Here is a 27465-nt window from a genome sequence, read left to right as displayed (position 1 = left end):
AAATGCCAGCGAGGCTGTCGGGGTTTCTGCACTCTGCTCTGGGCAATAGGACCTCTCTGCAGCTCTTGAAGTCTCTCCTGCTCCATCACAAACAGCATCTCGCTGGCTGGGCAAGCACTGGTTTGCCTAGGGGGACTGCAGAAGGTTGAGTGCACAGGTGAGTTTTGCACAGACAAGCCGCAGGTTTGTCTCACTTCCACAGGTGGGAACGGGGAACAGAATGGCTAAACTGTCAACCGGAGACGTTTGGGTGGGCTTGACCTTAAATTTTTAAGGCTCCTCATAAAATTTTGCCCCAGCCTTTCTCCCTTCTAGACAAAAAAAATACAAAGCCAGGGCATGTCTCCTGGTTTTATTTTGACATTATACAACCTATTAGTCACTACGAGCTGATGTAAGGAAGCACTGAGACATAGGGAAGGATTTGTATCCGTAAAGTTGGGACAAACTAGAACTTTGGATTAGTCTGTTGGTATTCAGAGAGCTTGCATGGCAGACAACACATTTATTTAATCTTCCAGAGGTGTTTGCTATAGTTAAAGCAGAGAAAGCTTCTGCAGATAAGGATTGGTCAGTGGGTTTTAAATGATGAAGCTAGAAAGTGGATTTTCTTTCCTAAGCCAGAGCCAAAATTCTGGTTTGAACTTTAGTAGCAAGTGCAGGTACTCCAAGGGTGTTTGATTTATCCCAAATCATAAGTTAGCACTAATAACAGTTGGAACTAATGATTCTTTTCACTTCTGGATTCATATGTGGATTTCATGTCTTCTCCTCCCGTTCAAGCAGCATACCAATCTTAATCCTGTTTAATATTTTATAAGCAAGGGGCTTCAACGCCGCAGAAAGAAATGGATTTTTCTTAAATATTGTCTTATACCAGCTCCACATTATTAATTCAGAGAACATTTGCAGCTGTCAGAACTGTTCTTCAGCTTTGATATAGGAAAATTTAATATCCCCTCTAAATCTGTAAATACAAACTGTCGCTCAGACTATAGGCCAATTTTTTCAAGATTGTTGAGACTTTATAAAACGATGCAATTAGTGGAAGATGTAAATTCTTTTTTAGATGTGGCCTTCCTGAAGCTCCTAGATTTGTTAATAGCAATGATTTAGACTAGCATGAAGTAGTACTGTAACAACATACCAAAAATATTCCAATAGTCATTGAGAAATCAATCATCCCTGTACTTTCTTCCTCCATATTGGAATTTTCTTCGACAAGCATATTAATCACTTTTCATATTTGTACAATTTAGGCAGATGCAATGTTTTTAAATTCCTTGTCTTAGTTACAGGCAGAAAAGATAATTGGATAAGGAGTCTACTTTGTGTTGAGAAATTAACAAATTGTGTTGCCCACATTAGTGTTTTACTTCAGAGCAGGAGATTACTCGGGAACCGCATCTGCTGCCCTTCGTACTGTGCCATGTTTCACACCACAGAGCAGGATGGGGACATACAGTCTTGGCTGCTCTTGGGTGAAATATAATGATCCCACCGCCGATGGCAATGAAGTTCACAGGACGAGACCAGAGATAGTCCAAAGTAAAATCCCCGGCAATGTGCCTAGCATGGGTGTTGGGTGCTCAGAACCACCTTTTCCTCCCTACAGACCCAGCCTCAAAAATACAGACAGCAGCAGAGGCTTTCAGGGACTGTAGTTAAAATCTATGCGTTTTAAGGCCTCCCTCACTGCTTCCCAGTCTATTTTTATTAAAACCTGTTTATTTGGTAACTTCAAGATTTGAGCCAACCGTTTGTCTCATTCTGTTCTTAGTTACAGTGCTAGCGGAGTGGAACTGCAACATTTTAAACATATTTTTTTCTGTGGGAAATTTTATAGATGTTGGCATTTTGACTTCATTTTTACTCTATTTAGATTTTAATGTATATTGACTTTGTTTTTTGAAAGCTGGTTTTGGGGATGAAAAGGTAGGGACAGGTATTTGAATGTCACCTTTACAGACGCTTATTGCATTTCAAATGTGGGCGGGTTTTTTTGTCCCTGCATGCTCTAAAACAAAAAATTGGGGTGTTTCTTCTTCTTTTGACATCATTGTTTAGACCCACAGGCTTTCTTCTTTCTCAAAATTTCTCCAACACGTATTCCCCTTAGTGAGAGCACGGCCAATGAGATAGTAAATTCACTTACTTGATGTCGCAGATGTGGCTGTGAGAAATGTCCTCATGGAGCATTTTCTGGGCTGCCGATGACATCTTTCTCCTGTCTGCTGCCACGGTTTGGGCAGGATGCTCCGGCAGGGCTGCGGCAGGCAGTGGGTGGCAGCTCGGGTAAGCGCTGGTTATATCGGTGCTTCTTGGAAATGGAGGAGGAGCGGGAATAGCTGCCAGCAAAAACATTAATTAGAGGACTGACAAAGCTGCCTCCCAACCTCATAGTAACTACTGAGTACAGCCCTGAAGACACAATTGCAAAGGTGGCTTTGAGCTATTTTTTTTTACTTTACTAAACTGTTGAGATGACCCTCTTCCGGTGGAATTACTGGAGGAATGGTCTAACTTTGGTGGTGGAGGCACAGGTTCAGGCTACCTGGCTCAGGACCGCTCTTCTCATGCTTGGCTGAGCTGCTTTGTGTGCTCCGCTGGCAGCACACAAAGCTGCAGATCACCCTGGTTCAGTGACAAGGCTGGGTCTAAACCTCCACTGGGAGATGCAGATCCCATGACTTGCTTAGGAAATCATGAGGTTAAGATAAAATCAGGAGTTAGGACAGGTTCTCAGCTCCGAATGATTTCCCTCCATGTGCTTTTCCCAAGTGAAGCAGCCTCACCAGGACAAATCTGAATGTGCAGAAAAGCCATTTCCATAAACAGCATGCTATCCCATAAAAATGAGAATATTAATAAATTTCATTTGAATTCTACAACCTGAACTGCACCAGAGCTTCATACAGCTTGGCACTTCAAAGGTGCTTAATTATAATAATCTGCTACAAACTGCTTGATCAATGGTGGAAGCTGCTCAGTCATCCACCTCAGACAAGTTACAGCACCTGAGGACTGGGATCAAAGTGGTTTACTGCTGCCTGTCACTAATACATTAGTGATACCAACTATATGAGCAAGTTTCTGTAGGCCTCTAGATAAACAAGCCTTAAGCGCTAAGAAATATAGTGGAGAGGTTGATTGCCAAAGAGCAAAACACTTTCTGGCATCATTAGAGCACAGGAATGTTTGACAAAGGATTTCTCTGGGGTGGTCCCGTGCTACAAGGACTGTGAGAGCAGGAAATATGTAAAAAGACATGAGTACTCACAACAAGTGGGTAATTATGCAATAATCGTAATAGCATAAAATGGTAATGCAATAAAGACAATGGGTTTATTCAGAAAACCCAGTTCCTCATTTTGTATTTCATTTCCTTGCTGGAGCCGCAAGAAAGGGTCACTCTGCAGGAGGGAATTACTTTGTCCAATTAGGCAATTACAAAAGCAGCACGACATTTTCTTTCGTATCTCCTGGCACCTTCTTCATTCCTCTTCAGCTAAGCTTAGTAAGAGCACATAAGCTTTTCATTTTTCTCTGCTCCACATCACGTCCCAGATATCCACCTTTTCCTTCACTCCAATTGCACAGATAGGGCCCAGAGCACTCCTTTCTTGCTTATCGCATGGTCTGGAAGCGCAGAACCAAAAGCATAACTTCTGCCTTGACCCCACGTATTTCACAGTACATGGGAACAAGAGACACCTAGTGACTTTGACTGAGCCCCAGGAGCAAGCAGAAGACAGAAACGAGGGTGACTTCTCTCTGAAGGTGGCAGCATCTGCAATAAGATGGCTCAGGCAGCAGAGGTTTATAAGAGACGTTGCGTAAGGTTTCCCGTGCCCCTGTGCAGCGGACCGTGGCACAGGATAAGGCTGCCCTGTGCGAGCAATTCGCGCTCCAAGAGCAGTAGCCCACAGGCACTGCCCAGGCAGAGGGGATTCATTTGTACCAACGCCCGGGCGAGGAGCTGAGGCAATGGCCCACTGCTGCGCACAGCCGTCCCCCCCGTTGCCAGGCCAGGGAATCACCAGCAGCAGCTCGGGCATCTGCAAAGCCTGAGCTGAACCACAGGGAGCTTTGGTTGAAAAAAAAAAAATAACCAACTAGATTTTTCCAGTTTCTCAGTATAGGACTCTGCCTTCAAAAGTCCTGCAAATTTTTGACGAATCTCACCTCTGGGTTTTTTTGTTGTTTTTTTTTTTTTATTTTAAAAGCCTGTTTTTAAATTCAGGCTTCTCAGCAGTTAATTCTCAAAGCCTGCAGCTTAAGGACTCCTGAAATCATTGGCTCAGTAAGAAGGGGAATTTCTTCCATCTTGAGAAAGAACTAGCTTTTAAAAGATTGTCTGATGAAAATTTTTCCTTGCTGGAAAATGCAATAGCATTTAAAATTGTCTCTCTTTTTTTGTGAGGAACGTAATTTCTTTATTTCTGAAAATATCAGTGTTCATTTTGTCCTGAAGGCAGGCATGTCTCTGCAGATGCCACCTGACTGCAGTCAAGTAGGAGAGGAAAATGTTCGAGTCCATGCAAAAGAAAGGAAGGAAACCAAAAGGAGCACGTAAATACAAGTAATGTATTCCATATTAGGTGAATAAGGGAGATGATAAATATATCCGCTGTTAAATCGCATGTTTTTACACAGTTTTTTATAACAGCATTTTAGTGTATAGGCTTGCGTAAGCAAGAACACAGATTAATGAACTTTCTGTAAAATCTGCTCGGCCCCATTCCAGACACATTGCAAATCCACATATATTTGTTTTGGCAAGAAAACTTTGTATTCATGCTCCTTTTTCTTAAATCTTTCATCATACTCTCCCTCCCACTCCTCAGATTTCGAAGAGTGTAAGACAGCCAAGAACATCGTCACTGCACCGCAGCAGCCACCTCGCCTTTGATTTTAGCACGGGTGTTATGAAGCAACTGGGCTTCATTTTCTTCCCTCTTGTGCCAACCTGGTCCAAAAGCAAGCTAACTGAAAATTAACGATTCCATTAGCGTCAATGGGAAGAGAGTCAGGCTTGTCGTGCACTCCTAGAGCTCGTAATAAATACGTGGCTTGAACTCTTACATTTTTGGCACTCTGAAGGTCTCGTTTTAGTTGGTTGCTAGTGTAACGCCAGCTAATTCCAGTCTTGGTACTGATGGGCTATCAGTAACAACATCCCAAATAACATCCCCTGCCTCATCCTCCCTGTCTTTCAACAGACCACAGTGGCATAGGGTCACAACTGAAGTGCCGTTTCTCACTTGTTTCCTTCTCTTTTGGTGGTACAGACATGCACATGGGGGTGTGTACGTCATGAATTTTTTAGGGTGTCCACTGTTTTAGCCTGATTTCTGTAGGAAGTGAGATTTCTCTGATCATGCAGAGGTATGTGAGTGTATGCCTGTTTATATGTGTTCCTCAATCATTTTTTTGTGATGATTCCAAACAAATAGAGCAGGAGGAGAAAGGGCTCCGTTTTCATTACGTTGCATGAAAAAAAGCAACTGAAAACCCCACAGAAGGGTCCTGAAAAATGAAAGACTATACTGTGACTATATACATTTAAAAGACCTAAAAATCCCCATGAGAAGAAATGTTATAGGAGTCGTCTCTTGTGATTGAAAACAGCTTCAATCAGCGCTTGTAATCAGCCAAGAAACACAAACCCCTAGGAAGCCGGGCTTCATTATTTCTAGTGTTATTTCTTTGCGAGGCAGAGCTATTTGTTAATGTCTCTAAATGGCAGATAAAAGTTGCTCAGAAGAATGGCTTCACAGTGAGGGGAGGACTGAGCAGGAATCCAGGAGGTGCTTCTCCACGCGCGGTGGATCTGAAAACATGTCTTTCAAGGTCTCTGGACATCTCCTGGGCCAACTGGGATAAATCCAGTGCTCCTTGCGCCGTAGGCAGGTCTGTCTCACCTTCTCACCCTTGCTCACCTTCAGGTGTTTTATGAAATATTTTCATTCTCCTTGCAGTTGACTAGGCTGGATTAAAGCTTAATACCTACACACCTCAGAACAGCACAGCAGCCCTGAAAAGACTGAGGAAATTACTCAAGTTATAGCTGGGTCTTAGGTGTTTATGGGAGCAGTTGGAGGTGGGGAGATTTCCAGTTCTCTCAGTACTGTGCTATGATTTAGACAACATTAAGCACATCTGTTTAAGCCTATACTTCATCTATTTGAAGAGCCTCTAGGCAGCTTTAGTGCTCTCCTGATAAAAAGTGAAGATGTGGGAAATGCAATGTCCTCTGTAGGAGGATTTATTGTCTCAAACAATTATTTTTATCAGCTTTGTCAAAACTTGGAGCCCAGGACTTTCGGCTGAGAAGGGCAGCAGATATTCATTTGCTTGAAAGAAAATTCATGAATAATTTGTTGTAATACGTTTGTTAGAAGCTATTCTGCTATTTTCTTTATGTGTTTAAGTACTGGATTAATCATGGGAGAGTAGTTTAGCCACATGCCTTTCAGTTTTGGGTGTATCAAGCAACAGAAAATGCAATTTATAATTTAGGGCAGATTTGCTTCTACAAATGCCAGCTTATAAGAAACAGTATTTGTTATAGAGAGCGTTCTTTCTCTCTCTGTGGGAATGGTAAAATGAAATTTTAAGTAAATGAGATATTGCCTCAGAGTAGTGTACGTGTCTTTCCAAGGAGACTTTTAAAATCCTATTTCACCTGTTTTCCAAGCTACACCAGGATTACTGAAAATTATGCCTCTGTGAAATACTTCATAAAGATACTTCCAAAGCTGCAGTACTACATGTGCAAGAAATGAAGTCACTCTCTTTCCCTACTGTATTTAATGAGCTACTATATGTAATTCTAGTGTATTAGGGTGCTTTTATCTAATATACCACTTTTGATCATAGATTGCAAGACAAACTGGGATTCTTATTTACAAAAAAAAAAAACAACAGTCAGAGATGACTTTTGCTTGTCAGTACATGCAATAAACAGCTAAGACAATAATGAAAATTAACTCTATTCCTGAAAGAAATTGTTTAATTTTGAAGAACTTGACAGCATGGGAAACTAAAAATTACCAACCAAAAAGTATAACACCGAACAAAAATTTGTACTCATTTACTTATTCATTGAAGTTCACCCTGCCCCTCCACAGGTATTTAAGGATTTGAAGGAAACAATGAAAAAAGAGACTTGATATAACAAAACAAACAGAAAAAAAAAAAAAACAAACCTGAAGAAAACCCAGCCACTTCCACTGCCTTTGACACTCTTTGTTGTAGGCACTGCTCTTCATTGCCACCAGCATGAGTACATGCCATTAACATGGTGTCAAAGCACCGTGGTTACCACGAGTGCCACCCACCCATGACTGAGAAGGACGGACGTTTATCAGATAGGGAAGGATCCAGCGTACACAGCAGCTCTGGGGAAGCAACCTGATTGAACCTGTACAGTCTGCTCAAACAGGTATGAGGAAGGTCTGCAGGACATGGGACACCTCCAAAGGGCTTATTTTCAGCAGTTTGGTCATAAATGCCAACTCAAGATCAGCTCACAGCTGCCCAGCAGGATTAAGACATGTAATCTGGACAGGCTGGAGAGCTGGGCAGAGAAGAACCTAATGAGGTTCAACAAAACCAAGTGCAAGGTCCTGCACCTGGGGAGGAAGAATGCTAGGCACCAGTACAGGTTAGGGGCGGACCTGCTGGGAGATAGCTTGGAGGAGAAGGATCTGGGGGTTGTGGTAGACAATAAATTATCCATGGCCCAGCAATGTGCCCTTGTCGCCAAAAAGGCCAATGGAATCCTGGGCTGCATAGGGAAGAGTGTGGCCAGTAGGTCGAGGGAGGTCATTCTCCCCCTCTACTCGGCACTGGTGAGGCCACAACTGGAATACTGTGTCCAATTTTGGGCTCCCCAGTTCAAGAGGGACAGGGAACTGCTGGAGCGAGTCCAGCGAAGGGCAACTAAGATGATTAAGGGCTTGGAGCACCTCCCTTATGAGGAAAGGCTGAGAGAGCTGGGACTCTTTAGCCTGGAGAAGAGAAGGCTGAGGGGAGACCTTATTATGGCGTACAAGTATCTAAAGGGTGGGTTGAAGGAGGATGGAGCCAGGCTCTTTTCATTGGTTCCCAGTGACAGGACGAGGGGCAATGGGCACAAGTTAGAACACAGGAAGTTCCGTTCAAATACACGGAAACACTTCTTTACGGTGAGGGTGACAGAGCACTGGCACAGGCTGCCCAGGGAGGTTGTGGAGTCCCCTTCCCTGGAGATTTTCAAGACCCGCCTGGATGCAGTCCTGAGTAATGTGCTCTAGGCAATCCTGCTTTAGCAGGGGAGTTGGACTAGATGATCTCTAGAGGTCCCTTCCAACTCTGATAATTCTGTGATTCTGTGATTCTGTGATTCTGTGATCACGTCAGTTCTAATAGCGTGCTGGGCTTTCTCTCCATCACAGTGGTGAGAATATGGTTTCAAAGTGTTTTGGAAGGCACACGCTCTGAATCTCTTGGTGAAATGAGTTGCAGTGTGCTCAGCCCTGCCTGTGTGGTTCAAACTATGTAAATAAGTTCTTGTAGGGAACTGCATGTTTTCAGGTGCTTCCTGACCAGAGAGATACAGAGCTTTAGCTGAAAAAGACCTTTAGCAGAGGCTCAAGGGCTTATGTATGTGAATGCTGTGTGAGAAAGTTCAGCTGATCCTTGCTGTAATGATAAGAGATTTGGGGAAAAAAAAAAAAAAGAAAACAGAAACAGGCAAATCCTCTGTGTTAAAAGAGCAGTAGAGTTAAGGAGAGATGTAAGAAGTCGTGTCAGCAGCTTAAAATGAGGTCTACAGGAGGGAATAGTCTGAACCCAAACCGCTTATCCCAGATGTCCCGGTTTCACTACTGTACAAGCAGAGTTAAACACCAAAGGTTAGTGAACCTGAGGGAAGAATTAACTTCTTCATGCAGCAGGATACTATTAGAATTCAGCTGTGCAATGGACTAAATTTAGTAAGCTCCGAAGCATCAACCCCAGTGCCTCCCCATCGTTATAGAAAAATAACCATTCCGAAATCTGAAGAAACAAGCTTGTTCTGGAAAGGTGAACCTAGAAAACAGACCGTTCATAGTGATATTCTAGCACATGAATCACTGGAATATGCAGCCAATACTGTTGTCGTGACTCATGTATAACTGGATATGAATTCAGGCAGATGAATCTACCCCCAGCATGCTATATAATCGGCCAGATGTATTATGTCAGGACCTTTATTTGCCTCCAGAATGTTGTACTAGAACAATGGCAAGCTGCTCCAGAGAGGCCATTCTCACGCCTGGCACTGTTTATTACTTGCAGAGTGTAACAGAGTCCCTGCCCTTATTTACAAGGAAATAGCAGTCAAAATATTTAGTTTACACAGAAAGAGGCCCTCTGATACTTCACTTTAAGTTATGCTCCCATAATATTTGTTCTGCGTATAAACTTTATCACTACCTTTGCGATTATGATTGTTAAAAACGAGGCCCAAAATAAAAAAAAAAAAAAAAAAAAAAGATAAATGAATCAGTGTTGCAAATCTTGAGACTAGCTCCACAGTAGACAACACCATAACCTACCTGGGTCACAGCTATGCTGGCCATTAACTCTCTTCTTGTTCTAATTGTAAAACTTTAGTAAAACTTTCTTTTTCGTGGCTATGGATCAAACTCCTGGCAATGCTGTGGCCATTTATCTTCTCATACTACTTATATCCTGCTTCATCTTCTTAAACTTTTGCCCTGAATCAAAAGATAAAATAACATAGACTTAGTCAAAGGTTTTTGAAAACGATAGAGGGGAAAATACAGAGGTTCTGTCATGGCTGGGAGCCACCACAGGCCACCAGACGAGATCGAGTGCTCAAAAATTGAGTTGTCCATTAGCAGAATAATAAGTAGATTATACCAAATTCTGAAGGTGGGAAGATGACGATTCACGAGAAGTACAATTTGAGAGGAAAATGAGGTTGGAAGATTTGACAGCTCATTAAAGAAACTATGTTAAAAGTAGAGACATAAAGTTTGCAGCTCAGAGGAAGGACTGCAGTAAGACAGCCACCTGGCTGGAGCTGTGAGTTCTTCAGAAACTTCAAACTCAAAAAGCATACATAAATCAAAATCTGTGGACAAGCACAGAAGAATAGTACTAATATGTTGATAAGATTTGAAAAGCCACAGCACAAAAAGAAATGTAACTAGTAAGGTCCATCTAGCATAACAAGAAGTTTCCTGTATAAACACAAAATGTTAAAGGAAAATCAAGAAAAGAATTGATCCACCACTCAACTGAGAGAAAGCTATTGACATTGACTAGTGATTCCAAGAAAGCCAACTCTGTAATGTCTATTTTGCTCTTTCTTCACTAGAAGGGTCAACGGTGATAAAAGGGTTTACACCAGTAGCAAAGAGCTGAAAATTCCAGCTAGATGACAGAAGAAAGAGATTAGGCAGTGCTTAGGTGAGTTAAATGACCTAAGATCAGCGAGGCTGATGGAATTCACCTCACATTGTTCGGGGGATAACTGAAGCATTTCCACAGCTGTTAATAACTATCTCTAAGAACTGTGTGGAAGAGGTTTGTTTTGAACAACTGGAGAGGCGAGAATAACAGCTATCCTTAAAAGTAAGAAGAAAGAGGAGGTGCAAAATTATGGTCCAATCCATTTAAGTCCAATTCTCAAACAAATAGAAGGAGCAAATAGAAGATAAGAAAGGAATGGGTTATAGGCACATGGATTAATCAAGAACAAATCATTCCAAACCAACCTCATTTCCTCTTATGACAGGATAAGAGGCCTTGGGAATCACAGAGGCTGTACAACTTGACATGAGTGAAGTTTTTAGTATGGGAAATGTTACAGAAGATTTTCAAAAGTCTACTAGGAGAATGCAGCCTAGATTAAACCAATAAAAGGTAAGGTTCTGCAGAACTAGCCAAAGAAGCACTTTCAGTCTCCCAGTTAATCATTGTCAAAAGGGAAGACTACATTTACTGCAGACATACAGGGGGTCTCTCCTGGCAAAAGTCCTGTTCCAGTATTTCATTAAATGGCGTAGATGATGGAATAGACACTATGCTTATTAAAGCTGACAATCTGACAAAGTTGAAAAAGGCTGCAAGCGCATTAGAGGGCAGGCTTAGAAATCAAAGTGATCTTGACAAATTGAAGCTACAGTTTGAAAAAATATGGTGCTATTCAACAGGGACAAGTGCACAATACAGCTCTGAGTCAGAAAAAAACTACAGAAATCGAAGATGGAGCAATTGGTGTGGGAGCAGTCCAATTAAAGGATTGGGTATAACAGGATGCATTTACATTAGTATTTAAGTTCTGATCAGATGTAGAAGCAGGTCACCACTTACCAAGCTTTGCTTCGCACCACAGAGAGCTCTTGGAGCATATGAAACTAGATTCCTTTCCACGAAAGCTGAGCCAGAAGACATGCTTTGGGTGCACACCAATGCACTGCAGCTGCTAATGGGCACTCAGGCTGCGGTACAAGACCAAAGTTAGTCCAAGGTGGAAATCGCTGACACACGGATAGTGTGAACTCCATGTGCTCAGCACCAGCTGTTTCACTCCACATCTTGGTCCCTGTTGCCACACGCTACTTGTTAAAGTACTCATAGCCTTAATGCATCACAAGCTGACTGTGAATCAGCTGTGTTGTGAATAAGACAAATGTGACAGCAGGATGATGTGTTGTCTATGAGGCAAGTGAAGCAATCCTTTTCTCTCTGGTAAGATCTCAGCAAGAGTACTGCATTCAGTTTTAGCACCATACTTTTAATTAACAGTTGGAGCAGTTTAGCCTAGGAAGATCAGAAGGAAGCCATGAGAAAGATCACCACTCTCAGAAGCATGAGTTGCTGGGAAAGATCTGGGCTTGTTTTATCTAGAGAAGAAAAGGGTGAAATGGTAACAGCTTTCATGTCCAACAAAGGCTGCTGCAAAGAGAAGGGGGATAAATTGACACCTATGTCTACTGGGGAGGAGGTGATATAGATTAGACATAGGAAAATCTGCCTAATAGTATGGGAGAAGGCAGTAGGCAAGGAAGACTTCAGGATCCACAGCACAGGAAGGTTTTACAAACAGGTTGGACAAGCATCTGTTAGACTTGGCTTAAACATTGTTCAACCTGCCTTAGGGAGGGAGACGGACTAGATAATCCCTTGAGATCGCTACCAGAGTTATTTGGTTTTCTTCATTTTTAAATGTAAATAGTAAAATTACTCTTTCCTGCTCCTTTCATCTTGTCTTTCTACCTTTTGAATCGTTCCACTGATCTCCCATCTGCCATTTCATGTTACATCTTTCTCATCTTTTCCATTATCCTTCCCAGTCTACGTCTCAGTCCCATCTCTGCCTTTCCACTTGTGACTCTGTACTTCATTTGCGGCATAGCTTCTGCTAGGAATTCCCTCCTTTTTCCCAGGTGCAAGGCAACGTGCCTGTCTTCATTCAAATTCCCGCATAACCAAAGTATTTACATATAATTGCTGAACTAAACATTGTACCTTCATTCAGTTCCCCTAGTGTTTATGTAGTGGGTAAAAACGACAGTCTTGCACAGTTAGCTTCTTTTTTACTTTCAGTGCCTCACTTTATCATTACTGACCAAGTGGTAATCTCAGCTCAGAGATTACCAGCATTTTCCTTAAAATATGATGATTTGTTGTATAAGAATACTGCAACAATGCAGAAGAGAAAGGACACAGTTAATCATTACAGAAGCTTACATGGATTATCTTTCAAATAACAAAAGGCATCACTAGCGCTCTAATATTAGAGGGATGGATATAAGCAAAAATACTATGTATGGATACAAATCTCTATGGCTTTTTCTCAGATAATACAGAGCTTCATATAGAAAAGAACAGATAGTGATTACTACGTGATTTTTTGCTGGTGTTTCTGCTTCCTGGCACTTTGAGAGCACTCAGCATAACCCAGGGGCACAGAGCAGACCCCCACTGCCGCCGGCTGCTTACCGAGACCCCTGTGTCAGCCTTCAGGCTGAGCTGCCCACACCAGACTGGCCCTGTGTTCCCTGTGATGTACTTCTGCTTCACATCCTTCCCACTGATGTATGACAGCAAAACATCTTGTCCTATAGCAAATGAGTATCTTCTTGCACTGCGGCTATCGCTGTTATGGACTCTGCGAGGCCATTTTCCTTCTCTTGACTTTACACCCACCCAGTTGCCATCAGAGGCTGCATTTTGTTCAAATACACACAGCAAAGCCAGAATTTACCTATGCACTGTCTATGTGCCCATAACCTACCGCCTGAATCAACCTCCAGAAGTTCACTGCAAAGCCCACAACCTTTTTTTAGTGCAACAACGGCCAGCTGGCATGAAGGCACGTTGAAGGAAGGAAAATAAGGATTCAGTGGAGAAAATGTATTTAATTTCCCTCTTTGTTAGAAGGAGGCATGGTCCAGAAGGCCTGGGATTTAAAGGCAAACTTGCCTCATCTTACATGTGATTTTCAGAAGTAGCAGGCGCACTATTAAATTAATATCAGTTTTACAATGTACTTAATTTGTTAAGAAATTAATTGGTGACCAGTTTATTTCTGGTATATAATGTGTACCATCATGACAGCTATGGGCATCCCTATTAAGTAATTCTTGAAAAGAAAAGGTAAATTCTGCTTACTTTACTCAAGCAAATTGTCTCTCTTGTTAAAAATGGTATTAAGATAAATTAGACCACCAGTATTAAAGGCATCGTTAACGCTCTTCAGCTTTCTATGGAATAATATTCACTGCCTTGTACAAGTCCCTTTACATCTTACATATCTTCTCCAAGAAACTGTATTTTGAAAGAAAGAATGTTCCTTACATTAATTTTTCTTTTCATCTCCCTCTTTTTCTCTTTTCTGGCAAGATGAGTTCAGTGTTCACTAGCAAATGAGATGTTCAGTATTAGTGAACGACGGAAGCACTTTATAGACTCATTTCTTGCTGGTGAATCCATTTCTTTCATAAGCTCAAACGAAACAACTTTAACTCATAACATCCATTCGAGCTTGGGTTTTTGTTCCAGTCTTAATTTGGAGAGGGGAATGATTTGCACAGTTTACTCACCAATAACTTAATGATTTCTTGAGGGCAAACACCGAAGTTTTCAACTGGATGATTGTGTGTTACAAATAAGTTTTACTTTCCATTGTAGATACGAGCCTACTTTGTTGAGTTTTGTTAGGTACTGAGTTGGACCATTTATTAATATTACATGCACAACTCTTCAGTTCTTTTTGAAATACAGACTATCCCCAAAAAGGAATTTTATAGCTTTAGTCACATTAGAGCCTCATGGGACATTAATAAAGCCCTCAGAGAACGATTTTTAAACACGTCAAAGGACTCTGCATTTGTATGCATGTGTCAGAGCACACAAATATGCAGGAGACATTCAGATGGGTCCCTTTGAGGATCTGTTTTCATGCTCAGTGTGTTACTTGATGAAGTACACGGAGTCCAGCTGGGTAGCTGGGACGGCAGCTTCAGACGAGCTGGGATTAAGAGCCTGCTGCACTGCCAAGCCTCCCGGGTGACCTGCACGAGCCACACAGGCCACAAGCGCACAGATCCTCGGGCCCTTCTCTGCCTGAATCGATGCCTTCCCCTCATGACCAGAAGCAAACTCCCTTGGCAGCTCTCTAAATCCCAGGGCTCCCATAGCTCATTGCAAGAACAGTGCTGGGCCGGCACTGATACCAACTGAGGTCTAGCTAGCTACATACAGAGCTAGTTCAAGCCAAAATCTTCACATATAATTCTCAGAATAAGCATTTCTCTGCCTATCTTGCTAGCGAAGCTTATAGACTACAGCACAGGCCAAAAAGACGTGTGCATCCCTGACTCACTTAACTTTAGGTCACAGCAGGGTAAGGGAAAGTTCAGGCTTGATTTTTTTATTCACCAAACAAATGCAGGTTTGGGGTCAAACAATTTAAAATCATGGCAGATATTTAAAAACCAAAGCCTGTTCTGGCTAGAGAAAAATAAAAATAAAAAAAAAAAAAAAAAGAAAGCAAAGAATATCATCTCAGTATTTTTAAATGGCAGAGTTTCATGCTGAACAGTGCTTTACAGAATGTAAGCAAATAGCAGTAGCGAAGCAATTGTTTTGAGTCTAGCTAACCATTCCATGCATTTCTTTCCTGCAAGTTGGAAAATCAGTTATTCCCACAGCTTTAATTAAGACAGTTATCTGTGATGCAGGGAAAGAGTTGAATCGGGGCTCTTGCAAATTAAACGGCAGCTCAAAGTACTAAATTACTGGCCAGCCCAACACAAGGGTCCCTCAAGATATGCTACTGGAGGTCTTCCTTTGAGCCTTAGGTTCTCTGGTCTGAGTTCACCTTTTGTGGAGCGAGGACAACAGCATGTGGACCTTTGGAGTAGACCCTTTTGATTCTGTATTTGTATCATGGGCCTCACTCTGCAAGTACAGAGCGTATGTACTGCTATGGCATGGATAATACATTAAAGACTTTGAAGTTTCCAGGTACAGTGATAAAGGAGGACAGATAAAAACCTCAAAGAGAATTTTATTATGAGTAATATATAAATATCAGAAATAAATGTTCAACATGAAATATTTCAATTCCACTGCCCAAATGCTTCATGGGACAGTCTTCAGAAAATTGAAGAACAATAATAAAACAAACTGGCACTGACTAGTCATATTAAGGAAATACAGAGGACAGATATATTTGTAGCAACCTTTTATATTATCTCTTCTTCAAGTATTTTACAGAAGACCTTCCAGGTTCTAATCAGATTAGAAACACACGCCTCTTCAACGTTTTTGTATAGCATAAGTAAGCAGAAATTACCCTGAAATGTGTGTAACCCTTGCTTTCCGTGCTCCTGTATCCTTTCCTCCTGCTTTCCCTTTGAGAGGGGAAAATGGAAACAGTTCAGCTGAATGTTAAAATCCATACAATGGACGGAAAAGAGGGTGCTGTAAGAGATGGAGAGATGAATATCCAGAACTGCTTTTTAACAACTGTACAGAAATCTTCTGAGAGTGTGTATTCAGAAGAGTGTGCAGGAACCATATTAAGAGGCAAGAAAACTCTCGGATATTTATTTTATATAGCCAGAGTGGATGCTAACCTTTCATCACCAAAAGACTGATGTTTTGCTTAGTTTGCTCCTATTACTTTTTTTTTAACCAGATGAATAAAAATTCTTCCAACACAATGGCTTTGGCTCCGAACACTTCAAACAAAAGAGAGACAGTGTGCATATTTGGAACTGGAGATTTTGGAAGAGCTCTGGGGCATAAAATGATTCAGTCGGGCTACCCCGTCGTGTACGGAAGCCGGAGCGCACAGCCATCCAGCCTGATTCCCAAGGATGCCGAGGTGTTGAGCCACGCAGAGGCAGCGCAGAAAGCTGCCGTCATCATTATAGCAATCCAGAGGCAACATTACAACTTCCTTACGCCACTAGCAGAAATTCTCCATGGAAAAGTCTTGGTGGACGTAAGCAACAACTTAAAAATAAACCAGTATCCCGATTCCAACGCAGAGTACCTCGCTCAGCTGGTGCCCGGCGCGAAGGTCGTGAAAGCCTTTAACACCGTGTCAGCCTGGGCCTTGCAGTCAGGCACGCTGGATGCAAGCCGGCAGGTAAGACTGAGCAACGGGGGGTTCCTACGCCACAGAGTTACATATCGGATGGCTTCGTAACAGCTAGACAAAAACACACACGGGACATGTGAATCAGACAGGGTTAAGATGGAATTTTCACTGTAATTGTCCATTTCAAACTAAGCGTAAGCTAAAATTTACAATTGGTTTGTAATATGGCATGACGAGGAACATCGATAGCTTGCCTCCAAACTTGGTAAGGTGTTTGGAGACACCAGAGAAGCGAGGAAAGAAAGACAGCAGAGCGAGAAAGAGAGAGAAAGCAAATCAGGAAGAAACGAGGGCTGCATCCATTGTTCACCAGGATTGTAAAGTTAAACGGAAAGGAGATGGGAGGAATATATCAAAGCAAGAATAAAATGAAAAAAGGCAAAAAAAAGGGAGGCAAGGGATACGATGGGGCAATAGCATAAGTATGGGCAACAGAAGTCAGCTGGAAGGTGAATGAATTCATAAAGTTTTCTAAATCAGAATCCATCACCACAGAAGTTTAACACAACAACAGTGTATGCGAACCGTTTTAACCAGCTCCTTAACCACAGCCCAGCTAGCGCAGAGCTGGTCATAGGAAGCAACACAGCAGCTTATTTGAAGACAAATTAATTATTATTACCCGTTTTTCTGCTGCTCTGAGGGATGGTGCTGCTGTACAACACACGGTTTCATTGTTCTTTCTAGATATAAAATTTTGCCACTTGAAACAATCTCCTTCCCCAAAGAAAAGACTCAGAATCTCAGTTCCTGGACCTGTTGGCAAAGAAACTACCTATGGACTGCTTTTTGCCTATATAAATTAAGGCCAGCAAGGAAGCCAGCAAGTAGCCGAGGAAGCTTGTGCTCATTGTCCATATCCAGGCAGGACGGCAGTAGAGGATGTCACAAAAGTCTGTCTAAATAAAAATCCTGTTTGTTTTTGGTTGCAGGTGTTTGTCTGTGGCAATGACACAGAAGCTAAACAAATGGTGATGGATATTGTCCGTGCACTGGGTCTCACTCCATTAGATCAGGGATCCCTCCTGGCTGCTCAGGAAATAGAAAATTACCCTCTGCAGCTCTTTCCAATGTGGAAGTTTCCCATCCTTTTGTCCCTTGGCCTAACTGCATTCTTCTTCTTCTACTGTTTGATTCGTGATGTAATTTACCCTTACATTTATGAAAACAAAGACTTTTCATTTTTTATTGCAATTTCCATTGCAAATCGGATCTGTCCGGTATTGGCACTCATCCTTCTTGCCTTGGTTTATCTTCCTGGTGTACTTGCTGCAATTATTCAGTTATACAGAGGTACCAAATACAGCCGTTTCCCAGACTGGCTGGACAAATGGATGCTGTGTAGGAAACAACTTGGACTGGTAGCCTTGGCATTCGCTTCTCTGCACGTTTTGTACACTCTTGTTATCCCAATTCGATCCTTTGTAAGATGGAGAATCAGCAGTCAAATCATCTCCCAGGTAAGATTTGTTCCCTGCTCTGTCTTCCTTTCTTCTGGCTCTGTTACAAATACTCTCTTCTATCTTGAGCTTCAGAAATTCATGTGGACGGTTTAATGTTCTTTACAATAAGGTTATTTTCCTTGTTTCTGTGATCCTTTCAACCATTGGTATATCCGAAGTTCATTGATATCATGTTGAGTTGAGGGGATTTCTAGCCTCAATCTTCCACCTAGAGAATTTACATATTAATAAAATAAGCAGGAAAAATTTAAACATTAAGAACAATTTAAAGAAATGTATTTCCCTATTTATCCATATACCTTCAAGAATGGCACATATTTTGACTTTCTGACTTTATTTAACAAAGGATCACATACCTGTCCTCAACGGTGGGTTTACACCAGTATAAAACATGCACCACAATTACAGGGACATGGAACCTATATGTAACATAATGCCTCTTCTGCTTTTGGAGTAGGCATTCAAAGTAAAACTCCAAACATTTTTAGAGTGTTAATGTATAACATTTATCTCCTAGTTACCTTAAAGCATATTTTTTCTGCATATTGATCCTAATACTGTTATCATGAACATATACCTGGTCTTCTTTTCTTCAGGCACGGAAAAATGAAACAGAACCACTCAACATCACTAATGCCTGGCTTAGTGACTCTTATTTGGCTTTGGGGATTTTAGGATTTTTTTTATTTGTTCTTCTGGGAATAACTTCCTTGCCTTCAGTCAGCAACAATGTCAACTGGCGAGAATTTCGATTTGTACAGGTAAGAAAAAGACTTATTCTAAAAAAACGTCTTCCCTTATAAACTATGACCACAGTCAGATTTACTAGAGACTTAGGGCTTTCCTCCATCAGTATCTCCAAATGTGATGTGTGCACTATCCACCGTACCACAGTGAAAAAAGAATCTACACAGCTATATAGCTCACCTGTAACACAACTGCTCTGATGGCTGCTTACGGTACAACCAGGATTACTGCATTAACAAGAGAAAAACAGGAAGACGTGAGCTCCTAAATGACAAACAGAAAGCCAACATTGTGGAATTATCGAATTCCACAATTATACTAAGTCACAAAATATTTTAGCCATTAATTGGGCTAATTTTGTTGGTTCACAAGACAATTCAGTTTAAAGTGGGTCTGAAAAATTACTTTATAATTCCGATCCTCTCAATGCCAAGCATCTAAAGAGAATCTGCAGCTTCTGCAGACTCTGAAAACTGCTGTGCCTATAAACAGGCTGCCCTTGGTAACACTATAATCTCAGCCCCCCATTCGGAGGAAGGTTGGTGCAAGCTGCCGTGCCTCTGCAGGAGCTGGGCTGGCAGGGGAGGGGAGGCAAGGGAAGGGGAAATTACTATCAATGAATGTTTTATCAAGGCCAAAAACTTGCACAGTATGGTAGTTCTGGATGGATTAGCACCAGAGCATATAAAAACTTGGATCTCTCCACTGAATTTCAGCATTTTCTCTGCGTTTTCACAAATATGACAACCACTAGGCAGTATGTGTGAGCTGGCAAAAATTATCAGAATTGTTGATGGAGGAAAAAAAAAAAACAAAGAAGGGCATTTCACCTCGGTCCGTTTGAATTAATCTTTATTTTAAAACAATAAGAGCCTTTATATTATATAAAACAGTTTCATTTCAGCAATCCCCAATTAGTCCCAAAGTTGGCACATTCCGCAAAGCTTACTGTGTCCTGTAAATTGCATTCGTTCTGGTTTAATTTATTAATTTAACCTCCTCTTCTTTCTTTCATTCTCTCTTTCCTTTGTTCTCCCCTAGTCCAAACTGGGATATCTGACACTGGTTTTGTGCACTGCACACACGCTGGTCTATGGTGGAAAGTGGTTCCTGAGCCCGTCATCATACAGATGGTATCTTCCAAATGCCTATATGCTCTCCCTCATTGTTCCGTGCATTGTACTGGTTGTCAAATCTGTGCTGATATTTCCTTGTCTAGACAAACCTCTCACGCGAATTCGACAGGGATGGGAGAGGAATCCCCAATACTCAGAACAGTCAAATTACATTATCAACAAGTCTGCTGTATAATTAGGCTAACCTGTATTATCAAAAATAAGAAAAAAAATGTTATGAAGGCATCTCAAAATGAAGTCCTGATCCTCCTACATCTGGAGAGTGAGAGAAAAAGTGAAAAACTTAGCCAGACCCTGAGTAAAATAAAGCCACCCCAATGACAAGCTTAAAATACAAATCAAATGAGGCCATTGAGTTCCTGCACCCCAGGCACGCTTTCACACAGGTGCAGGCCCTCTCTTTTGCTCAGTGTATTCCTTCTTGCCTATTCGCCCTCCACTCCTAAGAAGGGTATGAGAGAAGTAAGTGGTGCTCCATGTCCATCCTGTCATCCCAAGCCTCCTCCGGGGCTGGGCAGGACCAGAGTAACCTTTGGCAGTAGATGGCATCTGCTTCTCTTCCCTATCCTGCCCATTGGCACTCAGGTCTACACGCACCTACACACATCCACACAGATCCATATGTGATCGTGCACAAACACACACCCTGCTTCCACCCCCAGCAGCCACCAGCACCCACAGAACAGGTGCAGGATGGATACTGGCTGAGGAAGAACTCTCTTCCTCCCAGCATTAGTTAATCCTCCATTAACATCTGATCTGAAGAGACCTATGTTCCTACCTTAGCGATAGTTGAGTAAGATTTGTTTGGTTTCTGTACAGGAACTCTAAGGTTCAAAGTGTATGGGCCGAGGATTACTCAATCCTTGCTTGCACTGCTCTACCTGAAACTCAGGTGGTAAGCGGATGGAGGAGTGACCAAAATGCCAGAAAGACGTGAGATGTGCTCACAAGCCTAAGCTTCTCCTACAGGTACAGGCAAAAAATGGTCAGTGATTATTTGTGTATGCACTGAGTTGTAAGGAAAGAAACTGAAGGAAAATCCTATTATATCACAGGGTTGTATTATATGTCATGAAGAGAATATTGTTGATTTTTTAAAAAATAAATCTTTGGATGCAATATTACAAATAGTCTATGAAAATATACATATTTTAACCACAATAAAGAATTTTTTTTACCCTGTTGAGCTCCGTTATTATTTCTGGAACCTCTTTCGATACGATGCAGCTGCTGGTATGCTCAGTTGCATAAAGGTGTTGGAAGGCCTTGGGGCAAGGAATAAAAAGGGATCCTGTCCTCAGCCAGCTGCATGGGCCCACCTTTCCCCATCTTTGTTTGCTCCTTGGATGCTCACATAAGCAGATCTTTGCTTAGTCATCAAAATGAGTTGAGGATACTGTGGAAAACCGGGATCCAGCTGGGAGGGTGACCTCCTGTCAAACTGGAAACAGAGGATCCGACAGCCTCCTTCGCATTGGAGAATAAAGAAAAGGCAAAATGTATTTGTTTTTATAGGAAGAGAATTGCTTTCTATCTTTTGTCTCTCTGTTGTTCTCCTCCCTGTCCGTACAGAGGATAAATACTCACAAATACAAAAGTAAGAGCATGCTAGCTAGTATCCCTACCTGTACTTTCAAACGAGCACTATCGAGCAGATTTTTTTTAAAAAATAACCACCTGAATGCTACTTCTCAAATTTCTTAACAACGGAGTCTTTTGTAGTTATGGATGTACATCCTCTCCTCACGTCATCCTCTGGCCCACCAGGAATCTGCTCTTAATCCCCACAAGAATGGTAAAGGAGTCTGGTGTATCAGCAATTGGTAGAGCCAAATTTCTTGGAAATAACTCTGGCACCAAGTACTCTTACCCACCAGCACTGGTGCATACGTCATACTTGGCATGTCATAAACTGATCTACATATGTTTATATAGGTCTTAACAGAAGTTTTCCTTGACCTGTCAGTCCATTTCAAGCTTCCATCAAAGCTTTTCCATGTTAATCTTACGGAAACCCTTACACAAAAAGGATTGTGTATGGGCTGAAAGGGCCTAAGTGACAAGACTGTTGTGAGGATGTCTATAACACCTCTTTACAGCTTCTTCAAGAAGAGGAGAGAGAGGCAGAAGCAGCAGCAAGAGGGAAGGAGAAGAAGACAGAAAGAGGGAGAGTGTGTGTGTTTGCGTATGCATAGAGGGAGAGGAGAAAGGGACAGACCGGGCAGAAAACAAGTAGCAGCAGCCTGAGTGAATATCCTCTACATTTACCATTTTGGGACCAAATTCTGGTCTCAGTGGCAGAGTTACTCCAGATTTATGTTACTACAAATAGTAATGGTTCCAAGATGCAGATACAGATTGGGGGGAGGGTGGGGGTGTCTTACTTTTTAAGGGATTTATTTTCAGGGTTTCTGCCTATCCAGATACAGATCTAAAAAAAAAAGCCTTTTTCTCTGTGACAGCTGAACCTATGGGTTGGAGTTTAAACTGCAACGGTCACGGCAAGTAACACCCATTTGAAAGCGATGCTTTATGAAATACAAACACTGCAAATTCTGTGCTTCCTTTCCTCTCAGCGAACAGGCTCCTGGGTGTTTCTGATTGCCTTGCCTTAACGAGAAGGACAGGCCAAACCAGGTCTTCTTTACCCTCACTGAGAATTAGTGGAAAGTAACTGCCGCCCGACTGAAGGCCGCCTGTATATTCACTCCCTACTAAACCACAGCCTCAGGCACAGGCAGGGCTGCAGCTCCTGCAGGAAAGACAAAAGCTCTTCTTCAAGACCTGATACCACGTTGCTTTGTCAGGGTAAAACACAAACCGAGACTTACTGAAAAGGCCAAGCGGCTAGGTACGATTTGCAATTTGCTGTCTACTCCAAGAAGAAAGTGCCAATATCTGCTGCGTACAGACCGAGGAGACGACACCGTTTTTTTGGACGGAGTGCGTGTGGCAGCTCTCAGGAGCGGATCCAAAGCCCTCGCTTCTGAAGTCAGCAGCAGGCTTTTTGTTGACGTCAGTAGATAATAGCAGGTCAGATCTCCAGCAGCACTTGTTTTTCCAGTCTCAGTGAGGGATTCCATATCCTGTTATTCTTGGGCAGCTGGGGAGTATTTGCTTCACAAATTTACATATTTATTTATTGAACATTGCAGCAAAACAAATTTCTTCAGTAATCTTACATGATAGTTAAACTAAAAGCGTTCAATAGCAATATTTAGAAAACAATGGCCAGAGCTATGAAAACTGTTGGTAGCTTGTATATATTCCTCATGGCTGAGCTCTTTGTATTTTAATTTTTTTTTTTACATACTGACAAAACCTGGTCAGAGACGACATCAGAAAGATCACGAAATGAATTTTAGAAGGGGTGTTTTCCGTATGGTTCCCAGAATCCAAGAAGAGCCCTTATGTGCATATGACCATATTCTAAAAATTCCTGCAGGAATAAAGCACCAATTCTCAATTCTACTTTTAAATCAGAGTCAACACTTGGAAAATATAAACTACAGCTTTTTAAATAAATGGTCACACGGACACTGTCATGATAGCAATGAAGGTTGGATTTTATTGCATACGAAAGATTTATTCTGATGGAGAGCGCTACAGCATAGCTACGACGTGGCTAATTTAACTTCCTTTTGCCTTTTTTTTTATACCTAGGGAATATCCATTTCAACCCCTCAAAAATGCATTTACTACTGAAAAGAAAGTATTTTAATTAATTAGATTTACTTAGGCCTTGAGACAGAAATGGGATGTCAGATATGCACTGGCCCTAGGGGATGCGTCTGACACCACAGGTGCTGCTGGATCTTCAGCCCCGGAGATCTGAGCAATTGCCTTCAGTTCCACCACACTGCACTGCACGTCCTGAGATCTGCAGCTTATTTTCGCTCTGCAGCATGACCTTCTGTCAACCGCCTCTGCCTTAGCTAACAGTCACCTCTCACTCCAAGACATGACTGTTCATGACCCAGTCTAGAAAGCCCCTTTTTTCCAGCATGTGAGATTTTTGCAGCTTCGCTCTTGTTACCTCCTATCAGACACAAGATTTTAGAAGAGCATCTCCTGTCTCAAGCACCGGTGAGCCTTTCTGATTCACTAGTCCAAATAATGAACTGGTGAATAGTATGAACACTCACAGGAACTACGTAACATATGTTTGGCTGCTCTTTCATATTATGATTAACATATTTAATAAATCTTTTGTGTTCCCTTAATAGCCTAAACACAGCTTCTCTTCCACACGCTATGGAACCTTTTCTCTCCTACAGAGACTCTTTCTTTCCTCTGCGTCATACATGCTTCTGTATGCTTATTTGTATCTCTAATTCCTGACATTAACACGAATGATTTACTCTCTGGAGGGAGTTGAAATTCCTCAAGATTTATTTTTTTTTTAATATATCACTGTGATGATAAGAAAAACTGCTCATCTCTTACTGTTGCACATAGCCTTAATTTAACGTTCTTGAATCTGGGAATCCGGAATTGATGTAAATATTGGCTCTGACAAGACTGGAACCCTGACATATTATTTTCTTATAAGGAACCTCAGTGCTACACAAAAATACACTGCAGAACCTTGAGAGGACATGTGCAGACCTCAGAGTTGCATGAAACTTAGCTAATGTCTCCAAATGCTGCAAATCAGAAGTGGTGATTTTTTTTTCTATGACTTCACACTCATCCTTTATTCCTGTCTCTCATTCTGCTTCCATATCCCGATTTGCTTATTATTCGAGATTCATTCAAATACAGCCCCTTCACTGTTCTTGCTTCTCTTCACACTTGCTCAGATTTAATCTAGGAAAAGCTGAACTGCAATCAGTAGACTCAAGATATTAAACATTAGTGGAGAGGCCTTTCCTAGTTTGTTACCCATTAATTTTTTTCCCCCAGTTTTACAGAAGATGAGGAAGTGTAGTCTTTATAAATCTCTCTTCAGAGACTTCAGAAAATAGATAAATGGAAAATGAAAAAGTGTAAGTTATATTTATATTTATTTATATATTTATATATATTGTAATATGCTTCTCATTGCAGGACACAAGTGGTTGAACACTGCTAGACCAAAACACCATGTCCCAAAACAGGCATGTTTGGGACAGATTATCTATGACTGAGTGCTGGCATAGAAGGAGGGAAGCATTTTCAAAGACCCATTCTGGAGAAAAGTATATGGAACGCAAGTAAAAAATTTATTAGGACGTGAGAGAGAGAAGGAAAGAAGGAAAAAGACAAATCTGCCTTTCTTCTTTCCTACTAGCTCCATGACAGAAAATGTCCCACATTCTTGGTTGCATGGTACCAAGTATTTCAGTACCTTATAAATAATGACACGAAGAGTTTGATCTTGGCAGCCCTGGAGTCCAACCAAGGTTTTAGGATCACACCATAGCCTTCTTTCCCCAATACAAACTGGTACATATCAGCCTATTTTCTTATCCTTTCCAACAACATTTCCAAAGGCAGCTGTGGCTCCACACCACACCACTCGCTGTTGAGCAGCAGCAGTAGCAAACCCGGCTGCACATCAGGCACAGGACTTACATGGCTCAGTACTGAATACAGCGGGAAAAACTGTTTCCCCAGGGAAAAAGAATCAGGAGAGATGCCAGTGTCCAACCGGCCAGATACAGGACAGAGACTGCTTGATGGACTGCTCTGTTTCAATGCGAGACACCATCACCTTCATTTTATAGTTAAAGAACTGAAACACAATCAAACACAGGATCTCACAGAAGAAAGGGCAGAACATTAACGTGACGTGAAAATTTGAAACAGACCAACTCCAACAATACTCAACGAAGAATACAAGTGAGAGTTGGACAGGGTAAGCAGGACCTGAGGAGGGGGCCGGAGAGATAGTCCCTGGGACGAAGGAGGGGACGGGGCAGCTTCCCCCCCCCGCTTGGCTAGTGGTGAACCAGAGCGTCTGGAGCCCTGGGACAGGACAGACGCGGTGTACCCATCTCTCAGAACCGGCCCGGGCAATCAGAAGAGATGGGTGAGGAAGTAATTGCAGGGAATTATGTTAAATATATACAGGATTATGGTTTGTTTGTTTTGCTTGTAGCTTCTGTTTTCCAAACCCATAAGTAAAGACTGGAAACCAAATCCCATCTTTAATTGGATTGGTCTAAAGGTCAAACCTCAAGTCACACTGCAGAAACTCCAGTCTTGTTTTACTATGAAGCCTGCCTAGCGTTGTTGCGATAAATAAATCCAACACGTTAAGACACTCAATCTTGCCAGGGCCTGAGGGAACCTCCTGTCCAGTTGCAGAAGTCTGAGAGGGAGGAAGGGGCTTGTGCAGCTACATGCTGACTTTTGGGACAATACCAAACACCCAAGCACCACTGAATACCTTCTAGCACGTTTTCTTCAAACAAGCAGACAAACACCCCAGTTTCCTGGCAAAGCCAAGCCCTCCCTGTCTTTTACGAAGAGGCTGACACAGATTCACACTTAACTGTCATTACAGACATACCCCAAGTTTCTTTAATGATCACTATGTCAGTGACTCATGCAACATCACGTAGGAAGTCAGAGGCAAGGAGAGGAATTGGATGCAGGTTTCCTGAAGCTGAGGATAGTTCTCTAATTACGAGGAGCTTTACAAGATTAGAGAGCCAGAAGGCAACCTTGTGATTAGCTATTCTCTCTTCCTGCAGAACGCGGGCTGTAGACACTGCCTGAATTAATTCCTTTCTGAATTATCAGGAGTTGTCATATTTTTCAGTTCACAGACCACTACAAATTTTCCAACAGTAATGCAGATTGCTGTAAAGTTTAAGCTTCCTGACAACATGCAGTTTTATCCTAGTTACCATTTGTTATTGCTGGCAGGTAATCCATTAAAACGGGCTGAAAACTCCTGAATTAAAGATATTCTGAAAGTACTGCTGAACTTGATTTAAACATTAGAAAACTCACCACAACTTTTGGCAAATGATCTTGACAGCTGATTACCCTCACTTCAATATATATAATAATGTATATACACACAGCCTGGATTTTTTTAACTGTAGTATTCAGCCAACGTAATTTATGATTTCCATGACTTATCTGCATTGTCCAGAATGGTGGTGACATATGGAATATATCTATATTACCCTAGAGAAGAAGCTCAAGTGTAAGAAGAAAAAGTATGATTTTACATATATGTATTTTTATGGAGAAATATAAATCATACTGGTCCTACTGCATATGTGGAAATACAACCACACACAGTCTCTTGATGACTACAATGAAAGATTCAAGGTATTTCCAACTAAAACTTTTTTATTTTAAAATTAAAAAAAAACTAAATGAAATAAAAACCTAAAAATATCAACAGTCACTGCGGATAATCTCAAACTTGAACATAATTTCACAAAAAACAAATGCTAATAAAAATTTGTTACCAATACCGTGAAAACAGCTCGTATGT

At 41.6% G+C, this 27465-nt stretch overlaps 1 protein-coding gene across 1 annotated transcript; it reads left to right on the top strand.

The window, feature by feature from the left end:
* Nucleotides 1–64: 64 nt before the first annotated feature.
* On the top strand, nucleotides 65–20344 carry STEAP4 (STEAP4 metalloreductase). Its single transcript, XM_082479561.1, has 5 exons — nucleotides 65–157; nucleotides 16211–16666; nucleotides 17611–18138; nucleotides 18738–18902; nucleotides 19930–20344. Exons 2-5 carry the CDS (start codon nucleotides 16211–16213, stop codon nucleotides 20197–20199), a joined length of 1419 nt encoding a protein of 472 aa, XP_082335687.1. The 5' UTR covers nucleotides 65–157; the 3' UTR covers nucleotides 20200–20344.
* Nucleotides 20345–27465: the final 7121 nt, after the last annotated feature.

The sequence above is a fragment of the Vanellus vanellus genome, assembly GCF_965231255.1.
Source record: "Vanellus vanellus genome assembly, chromosome: 2".
Taxonomy (NCBI): Eukaryota; Metazoa; Chordata; class Aves; order Charadriiformes; family Charadriidae; genus Vanellus; species Vanellus vanellus.
Note: the sequence above shows the minus strand (reverse complement) of the source record. Positions and strands in the feature narration are given on the sequence as shown.